Source organism: Odocoileus virginianus, chromosome 4 (assembly GCF_023699985.2).
Source record: "Odocoileus virginianus isolate 20LAN1187 ecotype Illinois chromosome 4, Ovbor_1.2, whole genome shotgun sequence".
NCBI classification, from domain to species: Eukaryota; Metazoa; Chordata; class Mammalia; order Artiodactyla; family Cervidae; genus Odocoileus; species Odocoileus virginianus.
The window spans coordinates 11,671,621-11,696,639 of NC_069677.1; the positions used below are offsets into that span (position 1 = coordinate 11,671,621).

The window sequence follows — 25,019 nt, forward strand, 5'->3', positions numbered from 1 at the left end:
TTGGCCACCTGATGCAAAGAACTGATTCATTTGAAAAGACCCTGATGCTGGGAAAGATTGAAGGTGGGAGGAGAAGGGGACAACAGAGGATGAAGTGGTTGGATGGCATCACTGACACAGGACCCTTATGAGAATATATAAATGCTAGATACTGAGGACCCCTGTTCTCTTATCAAACAGGCTTCCAGAGGTGGAAAACCAAGGCTTCACATTCTTGCCAGAAAGTCAGAGGGTCTTTCTCTGCAAAATTTGACCAACTCAAGAGGAAAAATTTAAAGATACTGACTTTGAAGTTTTCCCCAACTAAACAGTCCGTGCAGTTCACCGTACAGTGAGAGTCAAGTTGACAGAATCCATCCACAAACTCAGAGCTTCCAAGCAGCTTCTAGTCCCCAGTTGTTAAAATGAACCAATTTATGATGCTGGCCAAAATGGAGTAAACACATTGTGGCCTTTCTCTCTCACTGACTACACTAGCATCTCTGGATGAAATACAAACAGCAACTATCTGAGCTTCCTGAAAAGTAAATAACAGGGAGCCTAGGGAGAGAGGGTAACACCTGAAACAGACATGGACAGTGGCAGTGAATTTTCTGGGCTTTGAGGTTTTTTATCCTCTCTTTGATCTCCTAGCTTTGACCCAAGGGTGGGCCAAATCAGGGAACTGTCCTGCATGCCCAGAGAGCAAAATCTCTGAGAGAAACCCATCTTTATGGCCAAAAAACAGGAAGAAAGCTATGAGATCCCTATTTTCACCTTTTTCTTCTTTCTTTTACTCCTTTACCCCCAAGGGTATTGATATAGAAGTATATGATGATGCAGAGGCTAAAATTCTGATAGAATCCAATATTTCTGGCCAGCAGAACTATAGAAAGGGTCTTTGAGCTAAAGAATGTAAGAGAAATCTCAGTGAAAAGAGAACTAAATATTTTTATAAGAATCATATGCAAAGGGTTAGGAATAATAATGCTTTGGGCATTAACAGTTAACATCATCATTCACACTAGAAGTTAGAAGGCAACAGAATAATTCCTTCAAATTTTTTTCAACCTAGAATTATACCCAACTAACATCACTTCATGGGAAATAGATGGGGAAACAGTGGAAGCAGTGTCAGACTTTATTTTTTGGGGCTCCAAAATCACTGCAGATGGTGCTTGCAGCTATGAAATTAAAAGATGCTTACTCCTTGGAATGAAGGTTATGACCAACCTAGCTAGCATATTAAAAAGCAGAGACATTACTTTGCCAACAGAGGTCCGTCTGGTCAAGGCTATGGTTTTTCCAGTGGTCACATACGGCTGTGAGAGTTGGACTGTGAAGAAAGCTGAGTGCCAAAAAATTGATGCTTTTGAACTGTGGTGTTGGAGAAGTCTTGAGAGTCCCTTGGACTGCAAGGAGATCCAACCAGTCCATCCTAAAGGAGATCAGTCCCGAGTGTTCATTGGAAGGACTGATGCTGAAACTCCAATACTTTGGCCACCTCATGTGAAGAGTTGACTCGTTGGAAAAGACCCTGATGCTGGGAGGGATTGGGAGGAGAAGGGGATGACAGAGGATGAGATGGCTGGATGACATCACCGACTCCATGGACATGAGTTTGAGTAAACTCCGGGAGTTTGTGATGGACAGGGAGGCCTGGTGTGCTGCAATTCATGGGGTTGCAAAGAATCGGACACCACTGAGCGACTAAACTGAACTGAACCTAACAATCAATTATAAATGTAGAATAAGCATATTTTAGATATGTAAATCTCCACAACTTATTTCAAATGCACTCTTTGTCAGAAATGATTAAAGAATGTATTTTACTACAAACATGAAAAATTATTTTACTTTACTAGAGGTTCAGCTGTGACCAGCACTTCACATAGTTGCAATAATGGAAAAACTGAATATTGATTACAGTGTAATTCTCTTGGAAGGACAGGGAATGGGGAAAGTGGTTATGCAGTAGAGACAAAGGAAGGAAAGAGGCTAAAATCTCATCTTCTATAGTGGGATGTCAACAGATAATAACTAAAATTGAAAAATCAAGAAGTAGTCATACGAAACATACTATACTTAGTGCCATAGAAGAAAATATCTGAAAAATCAGCAAAATATATTAAACTGCCTCTATGGGAAGAAAAATGGTGATGAATGGAGAATGAGACACTACTGCTTTTGATGACAAACTTTGCTAAAGCTAATGACTTTTTAAACCATAGGGATACATAACACTGATAAACACAATATATATTTTAAAAATTAAGGTAGCAATACTGTGACATAATCACCAATTCAGATCTCTCTTCAGCAATCAGTTGTTTTCATGCATTTAAGTCCCCTGGAAGGAGTGACCCATAGGAAACAAACAAGACAGAGTGTTGTTAAAACCCAGGATGGCAAATTATTACTTGATAATGTAAAATAGAACTGTGAATTTGGCCAAGTACTTGTTCACTATGCCAAGATTGATGTCTGGTGTGTAATAGGCATTTGTCTAGTACTTGCTTTGTTAATTAGGGCCTTCTCTTCTTTGGGGAAAATTTACAGTTACTATCAGGAAGTTGCTTGGTGAACACAGAGCCAGGTCAAGGAGTCAACTGGACAGTCTTAGTGGTGGCCGTGATATCTGATGGCTTCATTTCTGCTAGATGAGTGGACTGCCCTAGGCCTTCTCACTCCCCTACTCTTGGGTTAGGGCACCTCATGGACAGATTCTGAATGTTGCTGCCTTGTCACCTCTTCAACCTTCCCTCTCTCTTCTTCCATTGCCAACCAGTTTCTCCTTCTGTGTTACTTTCTTACTAGCTTCCACAGGCCTATAGGTGAGTCTGGGAATCAGTCTAACTTAGGTGTAGTTATTTTTGTTAGATGTGAAAATGGGGTGATATATTTTTAAATGTCCTTGTCAAACTAGAGATGAAAACTTAGTATTTATGTGAGAAATAACATGCATTTAAAACACTCCAGAAAAAAACACAACAAAAAAACGGGCAGGAGATAGGTAAAGAATAGATGAAAGGTTGGCAAAATGTTGATAATTGTTGATACCGGCTGCTGGGTACATAGAAGATCTGTTATACGCTTCTCTCTATTTTTGTGTATATAGGAAATTTTCTGTAACAAAAGGATAAGAAATATAAAATAAGATGAAAAAAATTGCCTCTTTGGAAAATGTTTTGAATTATCATAGAGCAGAATTTCTCCTTCTTTGATGTTCTTACTGTTATATTTTGTAGAAATATACTCTGTTCAGAAAACTGAACTTGTAGTTGATGTTTATTGACTAAAAATGTTATTTAGTTTTTTGCATCTTGGAGAACCCTAAAATGCTAAGGAAGGAAAGATAATATTATAGTTAACAATTCTGAATGATAATGTTACAGTTAAAAATGCAAAAAAGTAGATTTCTATAATAATAAAATGTTACTGTCTTACCACTTTGGATAAAACTTCTCGACTCCTTGAATAAAATGATACCTAGTTGATTGAGGAATCTTGGCAAAACACTTTCTCCCTTTTGTTTTCCAGAGGCCGGTTCTCCATAGTAAAGAAGTGCATTCACAAAGCTACTCGCAAAGATGTTGCAGTGAAATTTGTTAGCAAAAAAATGAAGAAAAAAGAGCAGGCTGCCCACGAAGCTGCCCTGCTTCAGCACCTGCAGCACCCCCAATACATCACTCTCCATGACACCTATGAGTCCCCCACTTCCTACATCCTCATTTTGGAACTGTAAGTACCAGTATCATCTCTTGAACACGGTCCCCAGCTGTTTGGCTTATTTCTTGCTTACAATGAATGGAAATGGCAGTTACATTTCATATAATGCCTCTAGCTTACAAAGTGTTGTATGTAACATGCACTTTCCCCTCCATTGTATAAAAATGTGATTCCCATTTTATAGATCAGAAAATCAGAGATAAGGAAGTTCATAAAAGTAGCTCCTTAAAACTACGAAATGGAGAAGCTGGGACTTGAACCCACATCTGTCTCACTCCAGTTTTCATCTTCTTTCTCTTATGGGCTCTTGGGCTGGGCAGGAGTTTAGGAAAAGCTTATTGGCAAAGGGCTCATTGACAGGGGTGAAATTGAAATGAAAGAGAGGAGTTTGTGCATCTATCTACTGCTATAGCATCCCTAATCTACCCCCAAGAAAGTCCTTTAAGGGTAGAATCTTACTTTCAAAACCTTCCACTCATTCCAGACTTCCTGTCATTCCAGACCTTCAAAAACTTCCACTCATTCCAATGTATCCCCTTATACTTGGGGCTACATACTGAGTCCCAGAAGATAGCAATAAGGTCACATCCTTAACACTCCTTCCCCAAGCTAGGAACAGAGATCATGCCCTGTAGTTTAGAGAAATCTTACAGAGGCCCAAGAGGACAGTCTTTTCAGAAGTATGGATCCCTCATAGAAATGTTGTCTCATTGGTGTGACGAGGCCCTGGGCCTGGAGAGAAGACAGACATTTATCCTGGAGACCAATACTGTGTGTGGCTCCACAGGTACCTGTGTACAGTAGAGAGGCACCTCCATATACAGCTTTCAACTGTGATTTAGGCCTTTGATCCTGTCAAGGAAAGCAGGAGAAGAAAACAAGCTGGTGGGAAGAAACAAGCTAGAGAAGAGAATGGGAACTTGGCGGGAGGATGTCAGCTGTGCTCAAAAGTAGCTTCTGATTCTGGCTCAGGCTCCTCTGCCTGGGCCTTTCACGGGGATGTTCCTCAATGGCCCAGTGCATGTTAGAGAACAGCTATTTGACATCTGGTCACTCCCTGCTAAAGAGGGCACTGCTGCTGCTGCTGCTAAGTCGCTTCAGTCGTGTCCGACTCTGTGCGACCCCATAGACGGCCGCCCACCAGGCTCCGCCGCCCCTGGGATTCTCCAGGCAAGAACACTGGAGTGGGCTGCCATTTCCTTCTCCAATGCATGCAAGTGAAAAGTGAAAGTGAAGTCGCTCAGTCGTGTCTTCACGACCCCATGGACTGCAACCTACCAGGCTCCTCCATCCATGGGATTTTCCAGGCAAGAATTCTGGAGTGGGTTGCCATTGCCTTCTCCGAGAAATGGGCACAGGGTACCTGAAAATAGTTGCCATTTATTGCACACTTACTATTGCTACCAGTTATGCTTTAATGCCTCACTCATTGTCTCACTTGATCCATCAACAGTCCTCATAGATGAAATAGAGATTGTTATTGTTGTTGTTGTCACTCTCACTTTAAAGATAAAGAAAGCAAAACACAGAGAGTTTAAATGACTTGTTCCAAGCCCCCAGCCTGTGTGTGGCAGAACCAGGATTCAAGTCTAGGTTTGGCTGGTTCCTCCTAGCAGGCTCTCAGGCATAGTTTTTAAAGTTGGATAGTTGCCCAGGAGGAGTAGGATTCAAGAATGGGTCGTGAATGTCAAGGTCAAATTTTGCCTACTTGCTACTTTTCCCCAACTAAAAGCTGGCAAAGGAAAAGCAATTTGCAAAACACATGTGAGGCTCCTTGAAGCCACCGGATTCCAGTTATTCAGACAGTTGCAAGATCTCTCTGTCTCCTTCCTTTCTCTGTTTTGCAATCTAACCTCTCTTAAAGGGATGTCAGACTTTCCTTGTGAGCAATTTCAATGGACAGAGTCTGCCAGGCTACAGTCCATAGCGTTGCAGAGTTGGACACAACTGAAGCGACAGAGCAGGCATTCACAGCGTGTCTTAAGATTATACAGATTTCTTCCCTGAAGCATGGATCTCTCTCTTATCTATCCATCTATTTCTTCTATCTCTTTCTATCTCCTCCATATCTATTATCTATCTATCTTTTTAATATAAGTTCTGAATATTGTACTAACTTTGGACTCTAACTAGAATGCACATGTCTTGCAACACTGATCTTCATTTATAATAGGGAATAGGAGAAATATTAGCAATCTTACAGATTCATGTGTGTGCTATTTTTTTGTTTTCTTTGCAAACATATTTCCTTTGCCTTTTCCTCCCTTTTTTCAGGATGGATGATGGCCGACTCTTAGACTACCTTATGAATCATGATGAGCTGATGGAAGAAAAAGTAGCTTTCTACATTCGAGACATCATGGAAGCCCTGCAGTACCTTCACAACTGCAGAGTTGCACATTTGGACATAAAGGTAATAAGAAATAGCAACCCTAGAAGAGAAATGGTTAAGTTCAACCTGCCAGTCATTGCCCTTGAGGGATATAAATTCTCATTTTATTTTCTTGCATTAGAATCCCTATGAATATTAAACACAAAATGGGTTGTCACACAATTTGTGTGTTATTATTGAATTAATGAGAACACATCAGAGTCACATAATATCTCGGGTAAGAGAAGGTAGGTAGGCTTTAACCACTTTGTCTAACTTTATAGAAGGAATCACTAAATGTTGCTATATTTTTCTAAAAGAAGCCCCTGTTCCCCCCAAATAAATAATTTACTTTTTCAGTGCAGAAGGGTAGTTAAGAAGACAGGATTTTCAGTGTCAACCAACTTCTCTGAAGTACCATCCAGCCTCAGGGTTTAGTTCAGTTTGAAGCATAGGGAACATCCCACACACTACAGGCTTTATCAAAGAATAGCAGAACCGTGTTGGAGTGGCTGGAGTCCTACAGGTAGTCAAAACAGAGCTGAACTTGCCTTCTTTCTTCCCCACCTCTTTGGATCTCTGCAGCCTGAAAACCTGCTCATTGACCTACGGATTCCAGTGCCTCGCGTGAAGCTCATTGACTTGGAGGATGCTGTCCAGATCTCAGGTCACTTCCATATCCACCACCTGCTGGGGAACCCCGAGTTTGCTGCCCCAGAAGTGATCCAGGGCATCCCTGTATCCCTGGGCACCGACATCTGGAGCATCGGGGTTTTGACATACGTCATGCTGAGTGGGGTCTCCCCCTTCTTGGATGAGAGCAAGGAGGAGACGTGTATCAATGTGTGCAGGGTGGACTTCAGCTTCCCCCATGAGTACTTCTGCGGTGTGAGCAATGCTGCCAGAGATTTCATCAATGTGATCCTACAGGAAGACTTTCGGAGGCGGCCCACGGCAGCCACCTGCCTGCAGCATCCGTGGCTGCAGCCCCACAATGGCAGCTACTCCAAGATCCCCCTGGACACCTCCCGCTTGGCGTGCTTCATTGAGCGTCGCAAGCATCAGAATGATGTGCGCCCCATTCCCAACGTCAAGAGCTACATTGTCAATCGGCTAAACCAAGGCACGTAGCCATCCCCCAGCCCTCGTGGTTTCACATGGAAGTGCAGTGTGAACCAAAGTTAGACTGAATGTGTCTGTAAATAATTCTGTCCATCATTCACTCCATGTGGTTCTCTGGATTGAGAGATGTACCTCTTAAACTTCCTCAGTGGTTTTTCAAAGTCTGAGCAGCAGTGAAATCACTCTAAATCCAGGGACTTTCCAGAAGGTCGTTCAGAAGAGATACAGATGTACAGAGTCATGGAAAGTATTCAGAAGAGAGGCAGAGATAACAAGAATAGCAGCTGTTATGAAATTTTAATTGTGTTCCAAAATGAGTGGTTAACTTGGCAAAACATAAGATCACTGAAGAAAGTATAAAGGTTCCTGCCTTTGCTGAAATTTTAAACAAGAAGTTCTGTTTAACAGAGATGTCATGTATGTCAACTATACTGGTTTAGATTACTTACATATAGTTTCTTAATAGGATACATGTACACATACAGTAAAAATATATCACATTCAACTTTCAGAGTTTTATAATATAGAGATATATATGAAATCAATCTTAAGTAACTTTGAGTGCTCCAGTTAAGACAGTAACTTATGTACCGAAGCATTACATTGTTTTGACTAAGCACAAATTAGATGACAGGTGTTTTTTTTTTAGAGCATTTTATAAATCTTGTATAGAACTCTTTTACCAGAACCTGTGCATTAAGAGAAAGCAATGTTACCCTTTTGCAATCTGTGAGTGAGAAGATTTTTCTCTCGGTCACAGGTATTTGACTAACCTAGGTTCTGTTTATGAAATGCTATCCCCAGATTCACTGGCAGCTCAGAGTTCATCTGGCAGGAAAGCCTGCCAGGGAATAAGTCCAAATACAGAATGAGTTGTGGGGCTATTTTTTATGTCTACACTTGGTTTGAAATAGGTAACGAATAAAACAGGTTCATACAAAAGTGCAAATAGAAACCTTTCCTGCAGTTCCTGTGAACACGTAACAACACTTTCTGATGTCTTCTGCAGCTGTAGATTGCAGTCCTCAGAAAGTTAGCCTGCTTTATTTCTAACCCCTTATAGAAATGAAGGGGTGCTTACCAAAAGGAAGCAGCCATATAGACCTTTCAAAGGCCTGGTCCCAAGTCCTTTTTGAAGCCATGGTATTTATCTGATACGTCATCCTAGCAGAGCATTGAGTTTTAACTGCGATTGCAATATCTATCACTGCTCAGTCACCAATATTTCCCTGGACTAAAAGGACTAGTTGCATTTTGAGGCCGACGCTGCTTTCTGGTATATATTCTCCATACAAGATGGTTATGAACTGCCTTTTTTTCCACTGGTGGAAAAAAAATTAAACCTGGGCATTTCATGGTCTCTTTCTTTCTCCCTTTTTTTTTTTTGTTTTTTGGGAGATTTTGTTTTTGTGTTTTTGTACATGATCTATCCTTTGTTTCCTAGAATGTGTTTTTAAAATTACTCTTATGCAAATGCTATTTTAAAAAATATAACTTAAGCGTCTGTTCAAATCAGGTTTAATGGCATTGCTTCTCCCATAAAAAGGTGAGAAAATTAAAATCATGCAGCACAGAAGTGCAAGCAGAGAGTTTATGAAGGATAAATAGAACTACAAACCTATCTTAATGAAGAAGAATGATGGAAACTAAGCCTGAACTTTAATATATAAAAATACTTATTCCCTCAGTGGAAATGTAAAATTAAAAATGCTCATCATTCTTTTCCATTGACTTCAAAGTCAACTTCTTCATCCATGCTCCACCTCATCCCATCTAAGATTATAGACTAATAAATTAGTAGAAAGTACAAGCAATAAGACTATATAGCACTTATGTATTTTCAGGATTAACCAAATAAGTGGCAACTGATTCTGACTGTATTTGTTTCCTAGTTTTCGAATGGCCCTGGGCCACCAAGGCTACTTTCTCAGAGCTCTCTCTTGACTAACACTTCGTATTCTTCATTTAAACCCATAGTTCTATACCAATACTATATGATAAAATATTTTGAAATTTTAAACAAGTTTACTAAAAACTCTTTTAGTAAGCATGTCTTTGTTATAAGATGCAACATAAAAAAAGAAAGCCTGGTCCCTCGGGCTCATCATGGGATAGATACAGGCACTGAGGATTCCGAATATCTGTATGGTATGGCTTGGCAAGTTATGTTTCATCCACTGTGGACGATGACTAAAAAGCCCCCTGCTGAATCTTTATGAGTTTTTATGACCATGTAGGAGACAAGCTGAGTTTTTGCTTGAGAAGGACAATGGTGTCCAGACTGCAAGGAGAGCATTAATGAAATCATGCTGTTGGGAGGACAAGAATGTTAGAGCCAAAGCATTTATAACAGCTTTCACATCAGAGTTGGAGTGGTACAGATGGAAGGCTAGTATGATTTTGTTAACTGGAGCCAAAGTACAATCATTAGAATAGAATGAATTTAATAGGGGCCCCAAGAGAAAGGGTATATATTTTATATGGTTTGATAACTAAAGAAAGCTAACAAGGAGACATCTATCTGCAAAGCTCCTGGTCCTTCCCAATGAGGATAAGGTGATTGCGTTCCTGATTCAGGAATTCTCTTTAGCAAGTTGGAAATAACAAGGAATCCCAGAAGATGGGGCTGGGAAATATACTCTAGTTGCTCTGTGGGCAACTGTGGTGAGGGATGAAGGATTAGGAACCACTTTCTTGTACCTATTTTGGCAGAGATATTTATTACTTTGTGGTAGAGAAGAGGGGAGAGATGGGAAAATAGTCCCCTTCTTATAATGGTAATTTTTGCAATTAAAACTTAACTAGGAATCAGTAAGAATGAACTTCCAGTTGAAATGGGAAAAATAATATTGGTGAAAGTCACAAGTTTCTTGCATGGCTTATATCCATTGTATAGGGTTTTGGGTTTTTTTGTTTTATAAGAGTGGGGTGCAGAAAGAAGGAAAAGATCAGGGACAACCCACAATAATTTTTTAAAGGTATATATAGTCATTTACTACATCTTTTACATCAGTTTCAAATTAAACAGATTTATATCCACTTACAGCTGAATGTGAGAAATTTTTTAAGAAAAAAAGTTGTAACGTTGGAGGTGTCCTTCAGGCCTCTCACAGCCATAAACACTCTTGGGGGAACAGAGGAAGCAGAGGAAAAGCTGGCTGCAGCGCTTTGTGGCTCACAAGTCTTTATAAATAGTAGTGCCTTTCGGAGGGGAGGATGGGAGATAAAGAAGTTCATTGTATTTAGATTGACTAATATTGCAGCATTTTTTCTTTAAAATATCTTTTAAATGAAACCATCTGAACATAGGGTGAGCTCAGGAATTCTTGAGTTTCAACCTCAACTGTTCCTGATTCGTCCTTTCTTACAGAAAGTCTTTGGTTTTTTTCTGCCCCAAATATCCCCATTGTGAAAATGGGAGTTGGGGGGAAGGAGGGAGGAATTAATCTCATAGGAATGTGGGGAAAATACCTTAGTTGGGATGTCTAGAAAATACTTGGATTTTTTAAAAAGTGCTACACACTGCCAGTGCTAAGAATTTTTTTGATGGTAACTTTGAACATTCCAAGATTTCAATATTCATGTCTTTAGATACCATTTACAAACTCATGAGATTAAATTATGTAAATTGATTTTAATTGGAAGTACTAGGTGCTCTTTGTCTGAATGTTTTTTTTATCTTAGCCTGTAATTTCAATAATTTAAAAGCTTATTTACAGAAAAAAGTTAGGAGAACTGATGAAGTGTTTGTCAATAAACTGTTTTCTCGAGTATGTCTTATGGCAGAAGCACAAAGTAAGATGCCCTCGAAAGTAACCACGATTCTCTTCTCAAGCTTTATACAGAGAAAAGCCCAAACAGCCACTTTCCTCACTGGGAGGGCAGAGAGGAGAATAAAATATTTTCTGATATCAAAACTCATTTCTTTAGAATCTCACAGGTTTCTATAATAAGAGGCAAATTAAATGCACAGGTGTAGAAATGAACTGTTAGTTTTTGGAGGGAAAACTTTGGATCTTTTTCTTTTTTTTAGGTAATTAGATGTTCTGGAAGTAGCACATTTGTTTTTCCATAGTCTCCATGATTTAGTGCTGGTGAGTCAGTTGTTACTTTTTTCTTGCCTTGTGGAAGAGCATGGACATTTAGATTTGTGAGACTACAAAGGGGCAAATATATTATAAACTAGATGCTGGTTATTTCTGTATATTAAGTAAAACTTTGTCCCATAAATTTGATAGAGGAGGAAATATTTCAAACATAAGGGTCTTCATAGTAGGGAAAAAGTGCAAACTCACCACATCCTTGTTCAGTTTTGAGAAATGTGGGGCTTATTTATTTCCCTCCTGTGTAGCATCTCTGTGGAGTCTGGGTTAGGCAACCACAGCATGTGAACTTTCAGTGGGTTTATTTGCATTACAGTTTTCTTAACTATTTAAAATCTAGGGATCATTAGGAAATGAATAACTAAGGTTAGAAAAGATAAGATTTACCCATTCTCTACTAAGACAAGGGGAACTACTATGTTAATATACATTTTCTAAAAACTAAAAGGTTCTGTTTCATTAATTCTAGAGGGTTAAAAACAGCTGAAATTTGTCCGTAGCATTAGATGTCTTTAATAGAGAATATTATTCATGTGAGAAATATATACAAAAATAGTAGAACACAGGCCATATTTTCTATGAAAGAAAATATTTCTCCCTCATTTTCCATACATGTAGAAGTTAGAGGAGAGGAAAAAGCAATTACTCTAAGACAAATTTTCATCTTTAAGGGACATTTATGAAAAGATTGAAATTAATACTCATGGGCTATTGTGTTTCCTGTTAGCCTATTTGCTAGGAGATTCTAAATTGTGGTCAGATTTTGTTTTTATTCAGATGAACAAGATTAACTGCTTATTCAGATAACTGTTATTTTGGATAGTGAGGATGGCTGAAGAAATGGAAAAGAGTGCAAATGAATTTACTAGCTGAGGAATAGCTAGTGTAAGAGTTACATCAATGCCTGACTTCCGTCAAGAAATGAAGCCACATCTTGGAGTATTATGGGGACTGTTACTATGATCTCAAAGGCTGTGGTTATGAATTTGAAGGTTACAAAACATACATCTTCTCTTACTAACTTAAGCCATATATGTCATCTCTATGATTGATTTTTTTTGACCCTGGTGCTTTTACTTCTGTTTCTGCCAAACTTTGGCCTACTCTATGGGGAAGGTGACTAAGTAAAACTAGTAGTTAGGACAAATGTGAAGACTGTGAAAAAACTAAACATGTTCTTCAGAACGAGATCCTAGTCAGAGAACAGTAGTGATCAAAGTGCAAACTGTTGGAAAATATGGATATATGTACATCTGTACATGTATATAGTGTATAATATGTATGTATATGTTGTTGCTCATATGCAGAAATCTATCCATTTGAAGACAGCCCAGGTGGATCAGTTTTCTGGTAGAAAACCATTTAGGGCCATTCAAAACCATTAGGGCTGATGGGTAGAGTTAGAGTCTACTCATTGGGGATTTATTTGCTGTCTTTTGAAGCTACAAAGCCAAACGAACAAAGCTTGAAACATAATGGGACCATCATTTAAGTTATTGTTTGCCTAGAGTCAGAAGAATATATTTGAATATTTAACTGTTGGTTTGCAAATTTATTGGCACCTCTTGGTTTTGAGTGATTCCTCCCCACCAAGTCTTTTGAGAGTTTGGGGGTGGGCTTCTCTGGCCATTCAGATAAAGGGCCTTATCCATAAGTGGACAGGTTTCCCCATAGGGACCATTACACATATACATATAAGTACATACTTCCATCAGGCTTGTAACAATTGATTTAAAATCACTCCACAGTATTGATAAATAGCTCTATATTTTCAAGGTGCAGAAGAATTCCACAGCCTTAATTATTTCAGTGTCTTGCTGGTCTGCCTTAAGTGTATCTTCTGGGTTTTTGGTTGTCTCATTATTTTTAAATTTTTCTGCAGTTGTTCATTTTGTATGCACACAATGTCGTTTTGTAAAGGTAGGTTGTAAATATTTTATTTGTAAGTCAAAATCACTCATGTGTAATGTTGTAAAGTGATGACTTGCTGTCTTGTTATTATCATTACAGTAAATGTTCTAAGTTATGGATGAAGCTTCAAAATGTACATCTCAAGTTATGCATTCCTATAAATATACTATATTAAAGATTACTTCTGGTGGTCTTTTGTTTTCTTTCGAATTAAAATGTCTGGTAAAAGAAAAGAGTGATTTTTTTGTTCTTCCTTCAAATATACGAAAGCCTTTGACAAGATGAAAATATTGCAGTTTTATTAAAACACATTTTGCCCAGCATTTTGGAAAGAAAAGAACAATTTTGTAGCCTGAAGAAATACTCTAAGGCATTTCTCTATCTAAAAATGCCAAATAAGCCTCAATGTGTGTTGTTAATGTCATTCTGGTGTTTCATTTGGCAACTTTGTTAGAAAATTGTTAGGCCTTATGGGATGGATCTCACAAGTTTACACAATATATTGTGAACTCCAGTAGTCTGGAGTAGACTATGCAGACATAATCTCTGCATAGACTCTGCATAGACTCTCTTTGAAAGAGTCTGTGTGTGCCACCCAAATGCAAATGAAACTAATTCATAGTATATTGTCAATTAACTAGAGTTAAAATTAATACTGTAAAGGGAAAAATCTCATTTAAAGTGGAGGGAGGAAGCCCTGAAGGAGGAGCTCTGTTGCACACACCAGCACATACCACCCTGTGCACCTCATTTTACATCCCTGGGTAGGAAGAGGTTTACTTTACTTCCTTAGCATGAGGATGGAAGATTTTCCTTGGCTACCAACAGTGCAGCCAATGAAAAACAACCAAGAAACTGTCAGCCCATAAGAAACTGTCACCACCCTGAACTCTTGATTTACTCCAAAGAACTTTCCTTCAAAGCAAACCCTCCCAACTTCCCTGGCATCTTCATAAAGTAGCATTCCTCTCCTATGTTATCCAGGATTGCTTATGGTTTGCCAGTTTCCATGCCAATAATGCAATTCCTCTGCCATTCCCAAGTAAAACTCATTTTGCTGGTACAGTAACTAGCCATTTTATTCTTTAGGTTGACAAGTATTAGGGATTGAAGTATTATGATTAGTTTATTTTGCAAACAAGAATAAAAATATCTTAAAGTTTGGTTTCTATTTCATCAAGATTTTACTGCATTTATTTGAAATGAGAACTGTCAAAAGCATGGGCTCCTTCACACTGGCTGGTCATCTTGTCTTCACAGAAAACACAGACATACATAAAGAAAATAAAACAGAAATAACAATCTATTTCAGTTCAGTTCAGTCGCTCAGTCGTGTCCGACTCTTGCGACCCCATGGACTGCAGCACGCCAGGCCTCCCTATCCATCACCAACTCCCAGAGCTTACTCAAACTCATGTCCGTCGAGTCGGTGATGCCACCCAACCATCTCATCCTCTATCATCCCCTTCTCCTCCTGCCTTCAACCTTTCCCAGCATCAGGATCTTTTTCAATAAGTCAGTTCTTCAAATGAGTCAGAATCAATTTGATGAGTGACAACTATAAGCCTTATGGTTTTAACGGTAATTACCTTTAAAGTATTGCCATCTACCCATAATGGGAATTTCCTCTAAGGAACTGATTTGTGAATACAAAATATATTTAGATTTTCAGACTGGCTGGCATGATATTTCTCCTGGATAACCTTGATACCAAAGTATAAGTTCATCTTCCTCGTTATTTAGAACCCGGAGCCGCGCGCAGCGAGCCCGCCCAGCCGCCGGAAAAAGGGCCGGAAGAGGCGGGACTTCTCAGGTTGCGTCATCTGGCGCCGCGGCACGCTGATGTTTGGAGTTAGGAGTGAGCTGGGAGACCCGGACGATGGCGGCGGTTGATGCCCCTTTGGGGTCATTGGTAACGGGTCTGTACGACGTGCAGGCTTTCAAGTTTGGGAACTTCGTGCTGAAGAGTGGGCTCTCTTCCCCCGTGTACATCGATCTGCGGGGCATCGTGTCTCGACCGCGTATTCTGAATCAGGTACCTACGAGGGAAAGGAAAGAACAGGGTTTCGTGGCGTGAATGGGGACCAGGAGGAGTGGGGTGACAGAAACTGGGCTCTGGCTGAGATCAAAAGAGCCAAGCAGGAGGGCCGACCCTGCTTCGGCTTCCGGGAGTCGGTTTGCGGAACCCAGAGACCAGGAACTGTTAGGCTGCTTAAGACCTAGAGGGCAGCCTGCTCGTAGACTGGCTTGGCTTTGACACGTGCTTTGCAGCCGAGTCAGAGAACCCAGTTGGGGGCCTTGGCTCGCACAGAAGTAGTTGAAGAAGTTCCACGTATTCAACTTCGTGAAAATGGGACGGGGAGGAAAAGGTGGGTGAGGGAGGAATTTAGTAGCTGCTTAAATACTTGGAAAACTCTTGCTAGGAAAAGGGGATTCGATTTTGGAATTTGTGGCCAGGAGCAAGAATTAAGGTCAGAGGGTGGACATTTCATGGAGGCAGTTCTTTGGTGAATAAAAGGGAAAAACTGTGTAGAAGTTAGAGGTTTCTAGCACAATGCTTCTCAAACTATGAGTATTTATGAATCACCTGGAATTTTGTTAAAATGGGTAATCTGATTGACTGAGTAATCTGAGGCAGGATGGGAGGTTATGCTTTCCTCACAAGCTGCCGACCAAAGCTGCAGATCAAAGCTGCAGATCACAGTGTAAGTGAAAGTGAAGTCACTCAGTCGTGTCCGACTCTTTGTGACCCCACGGACTGTAGCCCACCAGGCTCCTCCGTCCATGGGATTTTCCAGGCAAGAATACTGGAGTGGGTTGCCATTTCTCCAGAGGATCTTCCCGACTCAGGAATCGAACCGAGGTTTCCCGCAAATGCTTTGCTGTCTGAGCCACTTGGGAAGTCCTGCTGCTGCTGCTGCTGCTGCTGCTGCTGCTGCTGCTAAGTCGCTTCAGTCGTGTCCGACTCTGTGCGACCCCATAGACGGCAGCCCACTAGGCTCCCCGGTCCCTGGGATTCGCCAGGCAAGAACACTGGAGTGGATTGCCATTTCTTTCTCCAGTGCAGGAAAGTGAAAAGTGAAAGTGAAGTCGCTCAGTCGTGTCCGACTCTTAGCGACCCCATGGACTGCAGCCTACCAGGCTCCTCTGTCCATGGGATTTTCCAGGCAAGAGTATTGGAGTGGGGTGCCATTGCCTTCTCCAAGGGAAGTCCTAGAAGGGTCTAAATGTGCTGTTTAATAGGGTTTCCTTGCCGCTTGTGAATATTCAACATTATGGAATTTTGGGGGGTTTTTTTTGGTTGCACTAGGTCTTCGTTGCTGTCCATGATCTTTCTCTAGTTGTGGTCACTGGGGACTACTCTTCTGTGCCTGGGCTTCTTGTTGCTGTGGATTCTCTTGTGGAGCTCAGGCTCTATGCACTCTGACCTCAGTAGTTGTGGCACATGGGTTTAGTTGCTCTGGGGCATGTATGATCTTCCTGGACCAGGCGTTGAACTCCTGTCCCGTGCATTGGCAGGCGGATTCTTAACCACTGGACCACCAGGGAAGTCCCGGGAATTTTTAAATTTAGTCACATGCGACTAGTGGCTACCTTATTGAACAGTGAAGATGTAGAACCTTGCCATTGCCACAGAAGTTCTGTCTGGAAGACAAGTGTAAAGCTTTCTCCACCACTAAGCATTTATGCTCACTCGTTGTGAACCCCACTCTATTAGGTTATTACAAAAAGGACTGAAGTACTAGTTGAAGTGGGTTAGAATGTTCTTGCGATCCAGAATCTTGCTATGGTGCATCTCATCAGTGCTAAGAAAGTGAATGATTAGGGATCTTATTTTGAAAAATTGGTTTATTTTTGAAGAAGTCATCAGTTTACAGATGACTAAAAATTATTTTTTGATACTAGATGTTGAGATTTGTGTGTATGTGTGTGTTATTTTGGGTAGTTAACTCAGAAGGAGCTCAAAACACTGAGAGGTCTGGCTATAACAGAACTCTTTTATGTCTGCTTATGTATGTAAATAGGATTTATTATTATTTGCAACCCCTAGGACGCAATGGAACTTAAACTGAACTCTGACTTCCTAGTAGTAAGTAAGAGTCAGTTATACTAGATACATAAATTAATTGCCAGGGTCAGGTACTACTATTCCTGTCACTAAGCAATGCATTTTCAAAATAATCTGTTTTCTGTTTCTATCAAAATTTGCAGATTATGTTTTAATTCATTTTATGCTCATAACAATTATAATAACATAGAAGTTTTAACATTTAGAGACTTATGGTCATGGGAAATTTTTAAAATTTAAACAATTTAAAATTTCAGTTTATATACATTTTTGTTTTGGAGAAGTATCATAGAATGATCAGTAGAGGTTTTTCAAGCATAAATGTATATTGCATTAGAATAAAATTCTCTGGAGATAATGAAATGAGAGTGTAAGTTCAAGAAAGTGTAAATTTTTCCAGGTTTCATAGTTAAGCATATTCATGTTGTTGTTTGTTTTGTTTCTGGCTCCCTGGAGTCTTAGTAGTGGTATGCAGGATCTTTAGTTGCCTTATGTGGGATCTAGTCCCCGCCCCATCCCACTTCCCCCACATTGGGAATGCAGAGTCTTAGCCACTGGACCAATAGGGAAGTCTCTCTCTCTTTTTTAAAGCAGATGTTGTGTATCAAATGAATATGGCATTTGGATCTTACTGTGTTCACTTAAAAGAATGATGTAACAGTTCTAGGATAATATGTTATTTTTTTCAGTACTCCAGAAGTTACATTTTTTGCCACTTAAAAATATTCATAAATTTTTCAGATCTTTAGAAATACAGGAACAAAAAAATTTGAACACCTCTGATATAGGTCACTTAGTAATTCTTTGCTTTTCTTCTTAAAATAAGATGGTATTGGGTGGGAGTATGCATTCTATTATTAAAATATGATGATTTATGTGGGAAAAGATGACAACTTTCAAAAACACTTTGTTGTATAGTCTTTTGTTGATTTTTTTAAAATTGAGATATAATTGACAGGTAACATTACATTTGTTTCAGGTGTGTGTAATGACTGTATATATTGCATAATCATTGCCACAGTAAGTGTAGTTAACATAATTGCATTTTTTTTCTTTCGTTGGGAACTTTAAAGATCTCTCAGCAGCCTCCAAATACGCAAAACAGTATTATGAACTATGGTCACTATGCTGTGTATTATAACACATTTCCATGACTTATTATTTTATAATTGGAAGTTTGTATCTTTTGAATTCCTTCACCCATTTTGCCTCTCCCCTACTCTGCCTCTGGCAGCCACCAATCAGTTCTTTATATCTACCAATTTATCTTTGTGTTTATAAGACTACACATGTAAATAAGATCATGAGGTATTTGCCTTTCTCCACCTAACTTTTACTTAAAGTCCCTTAATGCCCTTATGTGTTGAGCCAATGGCAATGTATTACACTTTGTCGTGGCTGAATAATTTTCCACTGTGTGTGTGTATGCACACACCACATTTTCTTTATCCATTTGTTCATTGATGGTTGTTTTGCAACTTAGGTTGTTTCCGCATCTTGGCTATTGTAAATAATGCTCCAGTGAACGTGGGGGTGCAGATATCTTTTTAAGGTAGTGTTTTCATTTTCCTTAGGTAAATATCCAGAAGTGGACTTGCTGGATGACATGGGAGTTGTTTTTAACTTTTTGAGGAACCTCCATATTACTTTCCACAGTGGCTGCACCAATTATCATTCCTACCATAAGTACAGAAGGGTTTTATTTCCTTTGCATCCTCACCAAAACTTATTATTTCTTGTTCTTTTGGTAATAGCCATTTGATATCTCATTGTGGTTTTGATTTGCATTTCCCTGATTATTAGTGATTTTGAGCATCTTTTCATGTGCTTCTGGGCTATTTGTATGTCTTGTTTGGAAAAAATGTCTGTTCAGATCCTCTGCCCATTTTTTTGATCAGATCGTTTTTTGTTATTGAGCTATGTGAATTTTTTTAATATATTTTAGATACTAATCCCTTTTCAGAAATATAATTTGCAGATATCTTCTGCAGTTCAGAAGGGTACTCTTTTCGGGGGAGGGAGTGTTGCTAATGGCTTCCTTTGTTCTGTGGAAGCTCTTTAGTTTGATATAGTCCCATTTGTTTATTTTTACTTTTGTTGTCTTTGCCTTTGAAGTGAGATCCAAAGAAAAGTCACCAAGACTGATGTCAGGGAGCTTACCAGCTGTGTGTTATTCTAGGAGTTTTATGTTTTCAGGTCTTACATTCACATTTAATCCATTTTGAATTATTTGTTTTATGTATGGTGTATTATAATGGTCCAGTTTCATTCTTTTGCATGTGGTTGTCCTGTTTTACCAACAGTGTGTTATTAAAGAGACTGTCCTTTCCCATTGTGCATTCTTGGCTCCTTTCTCCTAAGTTAATTGAAATATGTGCTTGGGTTTATTTTTAGGCTCTCTGTTCTGTTGATCTGTTTATTTGTTTTTATGCCTATTAGTTTTGACCATGATAGCTTTATTAATATAGTTTGAAATCAAGGAGTGTGAAGTCTCCACCTTTATTTTTCTTTCTCAAGGTTGCTTTGGCTATTTGGGATCTTTTATGGCTCCAAAGAAATTTTAGGATTGCTTTATTTCTGTGAAAAGTACTATTGGATTTTTGATAAGGATTGCATTGAATCTGCAGATTGCTTTGAGTAATGTGGACATTTTTACAATGTTAATTCTTCCAAATATGAGCATGGAATATCTTAATTTGTGTCATCTTCAATTTTGTTCATTAGTGTCTTATACTTTTTAACGTACAGGTCTTTCACCTCCTTGGTTAAATTTATTCTAAGGTACTTTGTTCTTTTTGAGGCAATTGTTTATGGCATTGTCTTCTTAATTTCTCTGATAGTTTGTTGTTAGTCTGTAAAAACAACAGATTTTTGTATATTGATTTTGTACCTTGCAACTTTATTGAGTTCGTTTATTCTAACAATTTTTTGTGAAGTCTTTATAGTTTTCTAAATATAAAATCATGTCATCCACTTAGTTTGGAGAAGGAAATGGCAGCCCACTCCAGTATTCTTGTTTGGAGAATCCCATGGACAGAGGAGCCTGGCAGGCTACAGTCTATGGGGTCACACGAGTCAGAACCGACTTAGTGAATAAACCACCACTTAGTTACTCCTTCCTTTCCAATGTGGATGCCTTTCATTTCTTTTTTCCTGCCTAATTGCTCTGACTAGAGCTTCCAGTACTATGTTGAGTAAAAAGTGGAAAGAATGAACATCTTTGTCATGTTTCTGACCCTAAGGAAATAGCTTTCAGCTTTGCACCATTGAGTATGATTAGCTGTGGGCCTGTCATATCGCCTTTATTATTCCATCTCTACCCATTGTTCGGTCTTTATCAATGGTTGTTGAATTTTATCAAGTGCTTTTTCTGTACCTATTGAGGTGACCATATGACTTTTATCCTTCATTTTGTTAATGTGATGTATCACATTGATTTGTAGTGTTGAACCATCCTTGTATCCCTAAGATAAATCCCACTTGATCATAGCTTATTATCTTCTTTATGCATTGTTGAATTTGGTTTGCAAATGTTTTGTTGAAGGTTTGTACATCTAAATTCATTATCAATATTGACCTGTACTTTTTTTGTATGTGTCCTTGTCTGGTTTTGTTATCAGTGTAATGCTGGCCTTGTAAAAGAAGTTTGGGAACATTCCCTCCTCTTTTTAATGTTTTGGAAGAATTGGAGGAGGATAGGAATTAAATCTTTTTTGAATAGCAAAATTCAGCAATGAAGGCATCGGGTCTTACACTTTGGTTTCTTGTGAGTTGTCTGTCTGTTTATTATTGATTAATTCTCCTTATTATCTATTTATTCATATTTTCTAATTATGTTTCAGTCTTGGGAAACTGTATTTCTAGGAACTTATCCATTTTCCCAGGTTATTTATTGATTTATAGTTGTTCATAGTAACCTCTTAAGAGCCTTTTATTTGTTTGGTATCAGGTGTGTGTTCTCTTTCATTTCTGATTTTATTGATTTGAGTCCTCTTTTTTTCCTGGTACTTTAGCTAAAGGTTTATCAGTTTTGGTTCAAGAACCAGCTATTAGTTTATTTAAATTGTCTTTTTAGTCTCCATTTATTTCCACTGTGATCTTTATTTCCTTCTTTCTGCTACCTTTGGGCTTCATTTGTTCTTTTTCTGCTCTGTTTAGGCATAAAGTTAGGTTGTTTATTTGAAATTTTTCTTATTTCTTGAGGTGGGCCTGTATCATTATAAACTTTGCTCTTAAAACTGCTTTTGCTGAATCTTACAGACTTCTGTATGTTTTCTTTTGGTTTTCATTTGACTTAAGGGTTTGTTTTTTTTTTAATTGTCCTTTGATTTCTTTATTGACCCACTGGTTGTTCCATAGCATATTGTTTAATCTTTATATATTTGAGATTTTTCTTGTTTTCTTCATGTAACTGAGTTCCAGTTTCATGCCATTGTGGTCAGAAAGATACTTGATATGATTCCAGTCTTCTTAAATTTCTTGAGAATTGTTTTGTGGTCTAACATGTGATCTATCCTTGAGAATCCTTCAGGTACACTTAAAGAATGTGTATTCTATTGCTTTGGGATGGAATGTTTTCTATTAAGTCCATCTGGTCTAGAGTATTCTTGGTTGAAGTGTTTTCCTTTGAGCACTTTGACTATATCATGCCACTTCCTTCTGGCCTGCAAAGTTTTTGCTGAGAAATCTGCTGATACCCTTGACGGGGTAGCGGTGTTGTTCTCTTGCATACAAGTTGTTTTTCCCTTGCTACTTTTAAGATTCTCCCCTTGTCTTTAACTTTTGACATTTTAATTACATTCAGTTTTTTTTGGGTTCATCTTCTTTCAAACACTCCTAATTCTGGATGTCTGTTTCCATCCCCGAGTTAAGAAAGCTTTCAGTCATTCTTCCTTTTTTTATAAAATGTTTTTGTTTTATATTGGTAGCATAGTTGATTAACAGTGTTGTGTTAGTTTCAGGTGTACAGCAAAGTGATTCAGTTATACATGTACACATGTATCTGTTCTTTTTCAGATTCTTCTCCCATTTAGGTTATTATGGAATATTGAGCAGAGTTGCCTGTGCGATACAGTAGGTTCTTGCTTGTTATCTATTTTAAATATGGCAGTGTGTATATATTCCAGACTCCCAGTTATCCTTCCCCTCATCTTTCCCTCTGATAATCATATGTTGGTTTTGTAGTCTGGAGTCTATGTTTTGTAAATAAGTTCATTTGTATATATATTTTTTTTAGATTCTGAATATAAGGTCTATCATATGATTTGTCTTTTTCTGTCTAACTTACTTCACTTGATGTGATAATCTCCAGGCCCATCCATATTACGGCAAATTTCATTCTTTTTAATTGCTAATATTCCATTGTATATATGTACCACATCTTTATCCATTTATCTGTTGATGGGCACTTAGGTTACTTCCATTTCTTGGATATTGTGAATAACACAGCAGCGAACATTGGGGTGCATGGATCCTTTTGAGCTATGGTTTTCTCTGGATCTATGCTCAGGAGTGGGATTGCTGGATAATGTCATAACTATATATATTTTTAGTTTTTTAAGGAATGTCCATACTGTTTTCTATAATGGCTGTACCAATATCCATTCCCACCAAAAGCATAGGAGGGTTCCCTTTCTCCAAGCCCTCTCTAATATTTATTGTTTGTAACCTTTTTGATGATAGCCATTCTGTTTTGACTGGTGTGAGGTGATATCTCATTGTAATTTTGATTTGCATTTCCCTAAAAATTAGCAGTGTTGAGCATCTTTTTATGTATCTCTTAGCCATCAGTATGTCTTCTTGGGAAAAATGTCTGTTTAGGTCTTCTGCCCGTTTTTTGATTGAGTTGTTTGTTTCTTTGAATCTGAGTTGCATGAGGTGTTTGTAAATTTTGGAGATTAATTCCTTGCCAGTTTCATGGTTTGCAAATACAGTCTCCTATCCTGTGGGTTGTCTTTCCATTTTGTTTATGATTTCCTTTGTTGTGCACAAACTTTTGAGTTTAATTAGGTCACATTTATTTAATTTTTTTTATTTCCATTACTTTAGGAAATGGATTGAAAAAGATACTGCTGCAATGTATGTCAAAGAGTGTTCCGCATATGTTTTCCTGTAAGAGTTTTATAGTATCCAGTCTTACATTTAAGTCTTTAATACATTTTGAGTTTATATTTGTGTATGGTACTAAAGAGTGTGCCAATTTTATCACTTTACGTATAGCTGTCCAATTTGCCCAGGACCACTTATTGAAGAGACTGTCTTTTTTCCATTGCATATATAGTCTTGCCTTCTTTCTCAAAGATTAATTTACCATAAATGCATGTGTTTATTTCTGGATTTTGTGTCTAGTTTCATTGATCTATATTTTTGTGACAGTGTCATACTGCAGTTTTGTAGTATAGTCTAAGGTCAGGGAGCCTGACCTCATTGTTTTTTGTACTTGTGGTTGCTTTGGCCATTTGGGGTCTTTTGTGTCTTCACACAAATTAAATTTTTTTTTGTTCTAGTTCTGTGAAAAATGCCATCAGTAGTTTGGTAGGGATTGCACTGTGTCTGTGGATTGCCTTAGGTAGTATAGTCATTTTGGCAGTATTCCAAGAGCATGTGTCATCTCTGATTTCTTCCATCACCATCTTAGTTTTCAGAGTTGAGATTTTTGTCTCCTTAGGTTTGTTCCTAGGTATTTTATTCTTTTTATTTTTAAGCAAAAATAAGACTATATATATATATATATATATATACATATATATATATACTAGACTAAATATATATATATATTTGGCCACACCAGGTGGCATGTGGGATCTTAGTTCCCTGACTAGGAATTGAACCTGTGTCCCTTGCATTAGAAGTATGAATCTTAACCACTGGACCACCAAAGAAGTCCTGGTATTTTACTCTTTCTGATGTGATGGTAAATGCAATTGTTTTTTTAATTTCTCTTGTTGATTTTTTGTTGTTGTTCAGTTGTTCAGTTATGTCCGAGTCTTCTACCCCATGGACTGCAGCATGCCAGGCTTCCCTTGACTAACTCCTGGAGTTTGCTAAAACTCATGTCCATTGAATCAATAATGCCATCCAGCTATTTTCTCCTCTGTCACCCCTTCTCCTCCTGCCCTCAGTCTTTCCCAGCATCAGAGTTTCCTCTAGTGAGTTGGTTGTTTGCATCAGGTGGCCAGAGTATTGGAGCTTTAGCCTCAACATCAGTCCTTCCAATGAATGTTCAGGGTTGATTTCCTTTAGGATTGACTGGTTTGATCTCCTTGCAGTCCAAGGGACTCTCAAGAGTCTTCTCCAACACCACAGTCCAAAAGCGTCAATTCTTTGATGCTCAGCCTTCTTTATGGTCCAACTCTCACATCTGTACATGACTACTGGAAAAACCACAGCTTTGACTAGATGGACCTTTGTTAGTAATGTCTCTGCTTTTTAATATGCTGTCTAGATTTGTCACAGCTTTTCTTCCAAGGAGCAAGCATCTTTTAATTTCATGACTGCAGTCACTGTCCACAGTGACTTTGGAGCCCAAGAAAATGAAGTCTGTAACTGTTTCCATTGTTTCCCCATCTGTTTGCCATGAAGTGATGGGACCAGGTGCCATGATCTTTGTTTTTTCGCTTGAGAAGGCTTTCTTCTCTCTCCTTGCTATTCTTGGAAGTCTGCATTCAGATGGGTGTATCTTCCCTTTTCTCCTTTGCCTTTCACTTATCTTCTTTTCTCAGCTGTTTGTAAGGCC

General features: G+C 38.6%; 2 protein-coding genes across 12 annotated transcripts in view; both read left to right on the top strand.

The window, feature by feature from the left end:
- Positions 1–13,396, top strand: part of KALRN (kalirin RhoGEF kinase) — a 668,360-nt gene extending 654,964 nt beyond the window's left edge. For all 11 annotated transcript variants that reach the window (XM_070466100.1, XM_070466108.1, XM_070466101.1 and 8 more), the window contains 3 exons: positions 3,520–3,720; positions 5,983–6,121; positions 6,665–13,396. In XM_070466100.1, the coding sequence (XP_070322201.1) occupies positions 3,520–3,720; positions 5,983–6,121; positions 6,665–7,210 (886 nt within the window). In that variant the 3' untranslated portion in view covers positions 7,211–13,396. The remainder of the gene's footprint in view (positions 1–3,519; positions 3,721–5,982; positions 6,122–6,664) is intronic.
- A 1,623-nt stretch (positions 13,397–15,019) lies between these two features.
- The window catches only part of UMPS (uridine monophosphate synthetase), a 50,407-nt gene continuing 40,407 nt past the window's right edge, over positions 15,020–25,019 (top strand). The window contains exon 1 of the mRNA XM_070466123.1: positions 15,020–15,250. Within this exon, the coding sequence (XP_070322224.1) occupies positions 15,095–15,250 (156 nt within the window). The 5' untranslated portion in view covers positions 15,020–15,094. The remainder of the gene's footprint in view (positions 15,251–25,019) is intronic.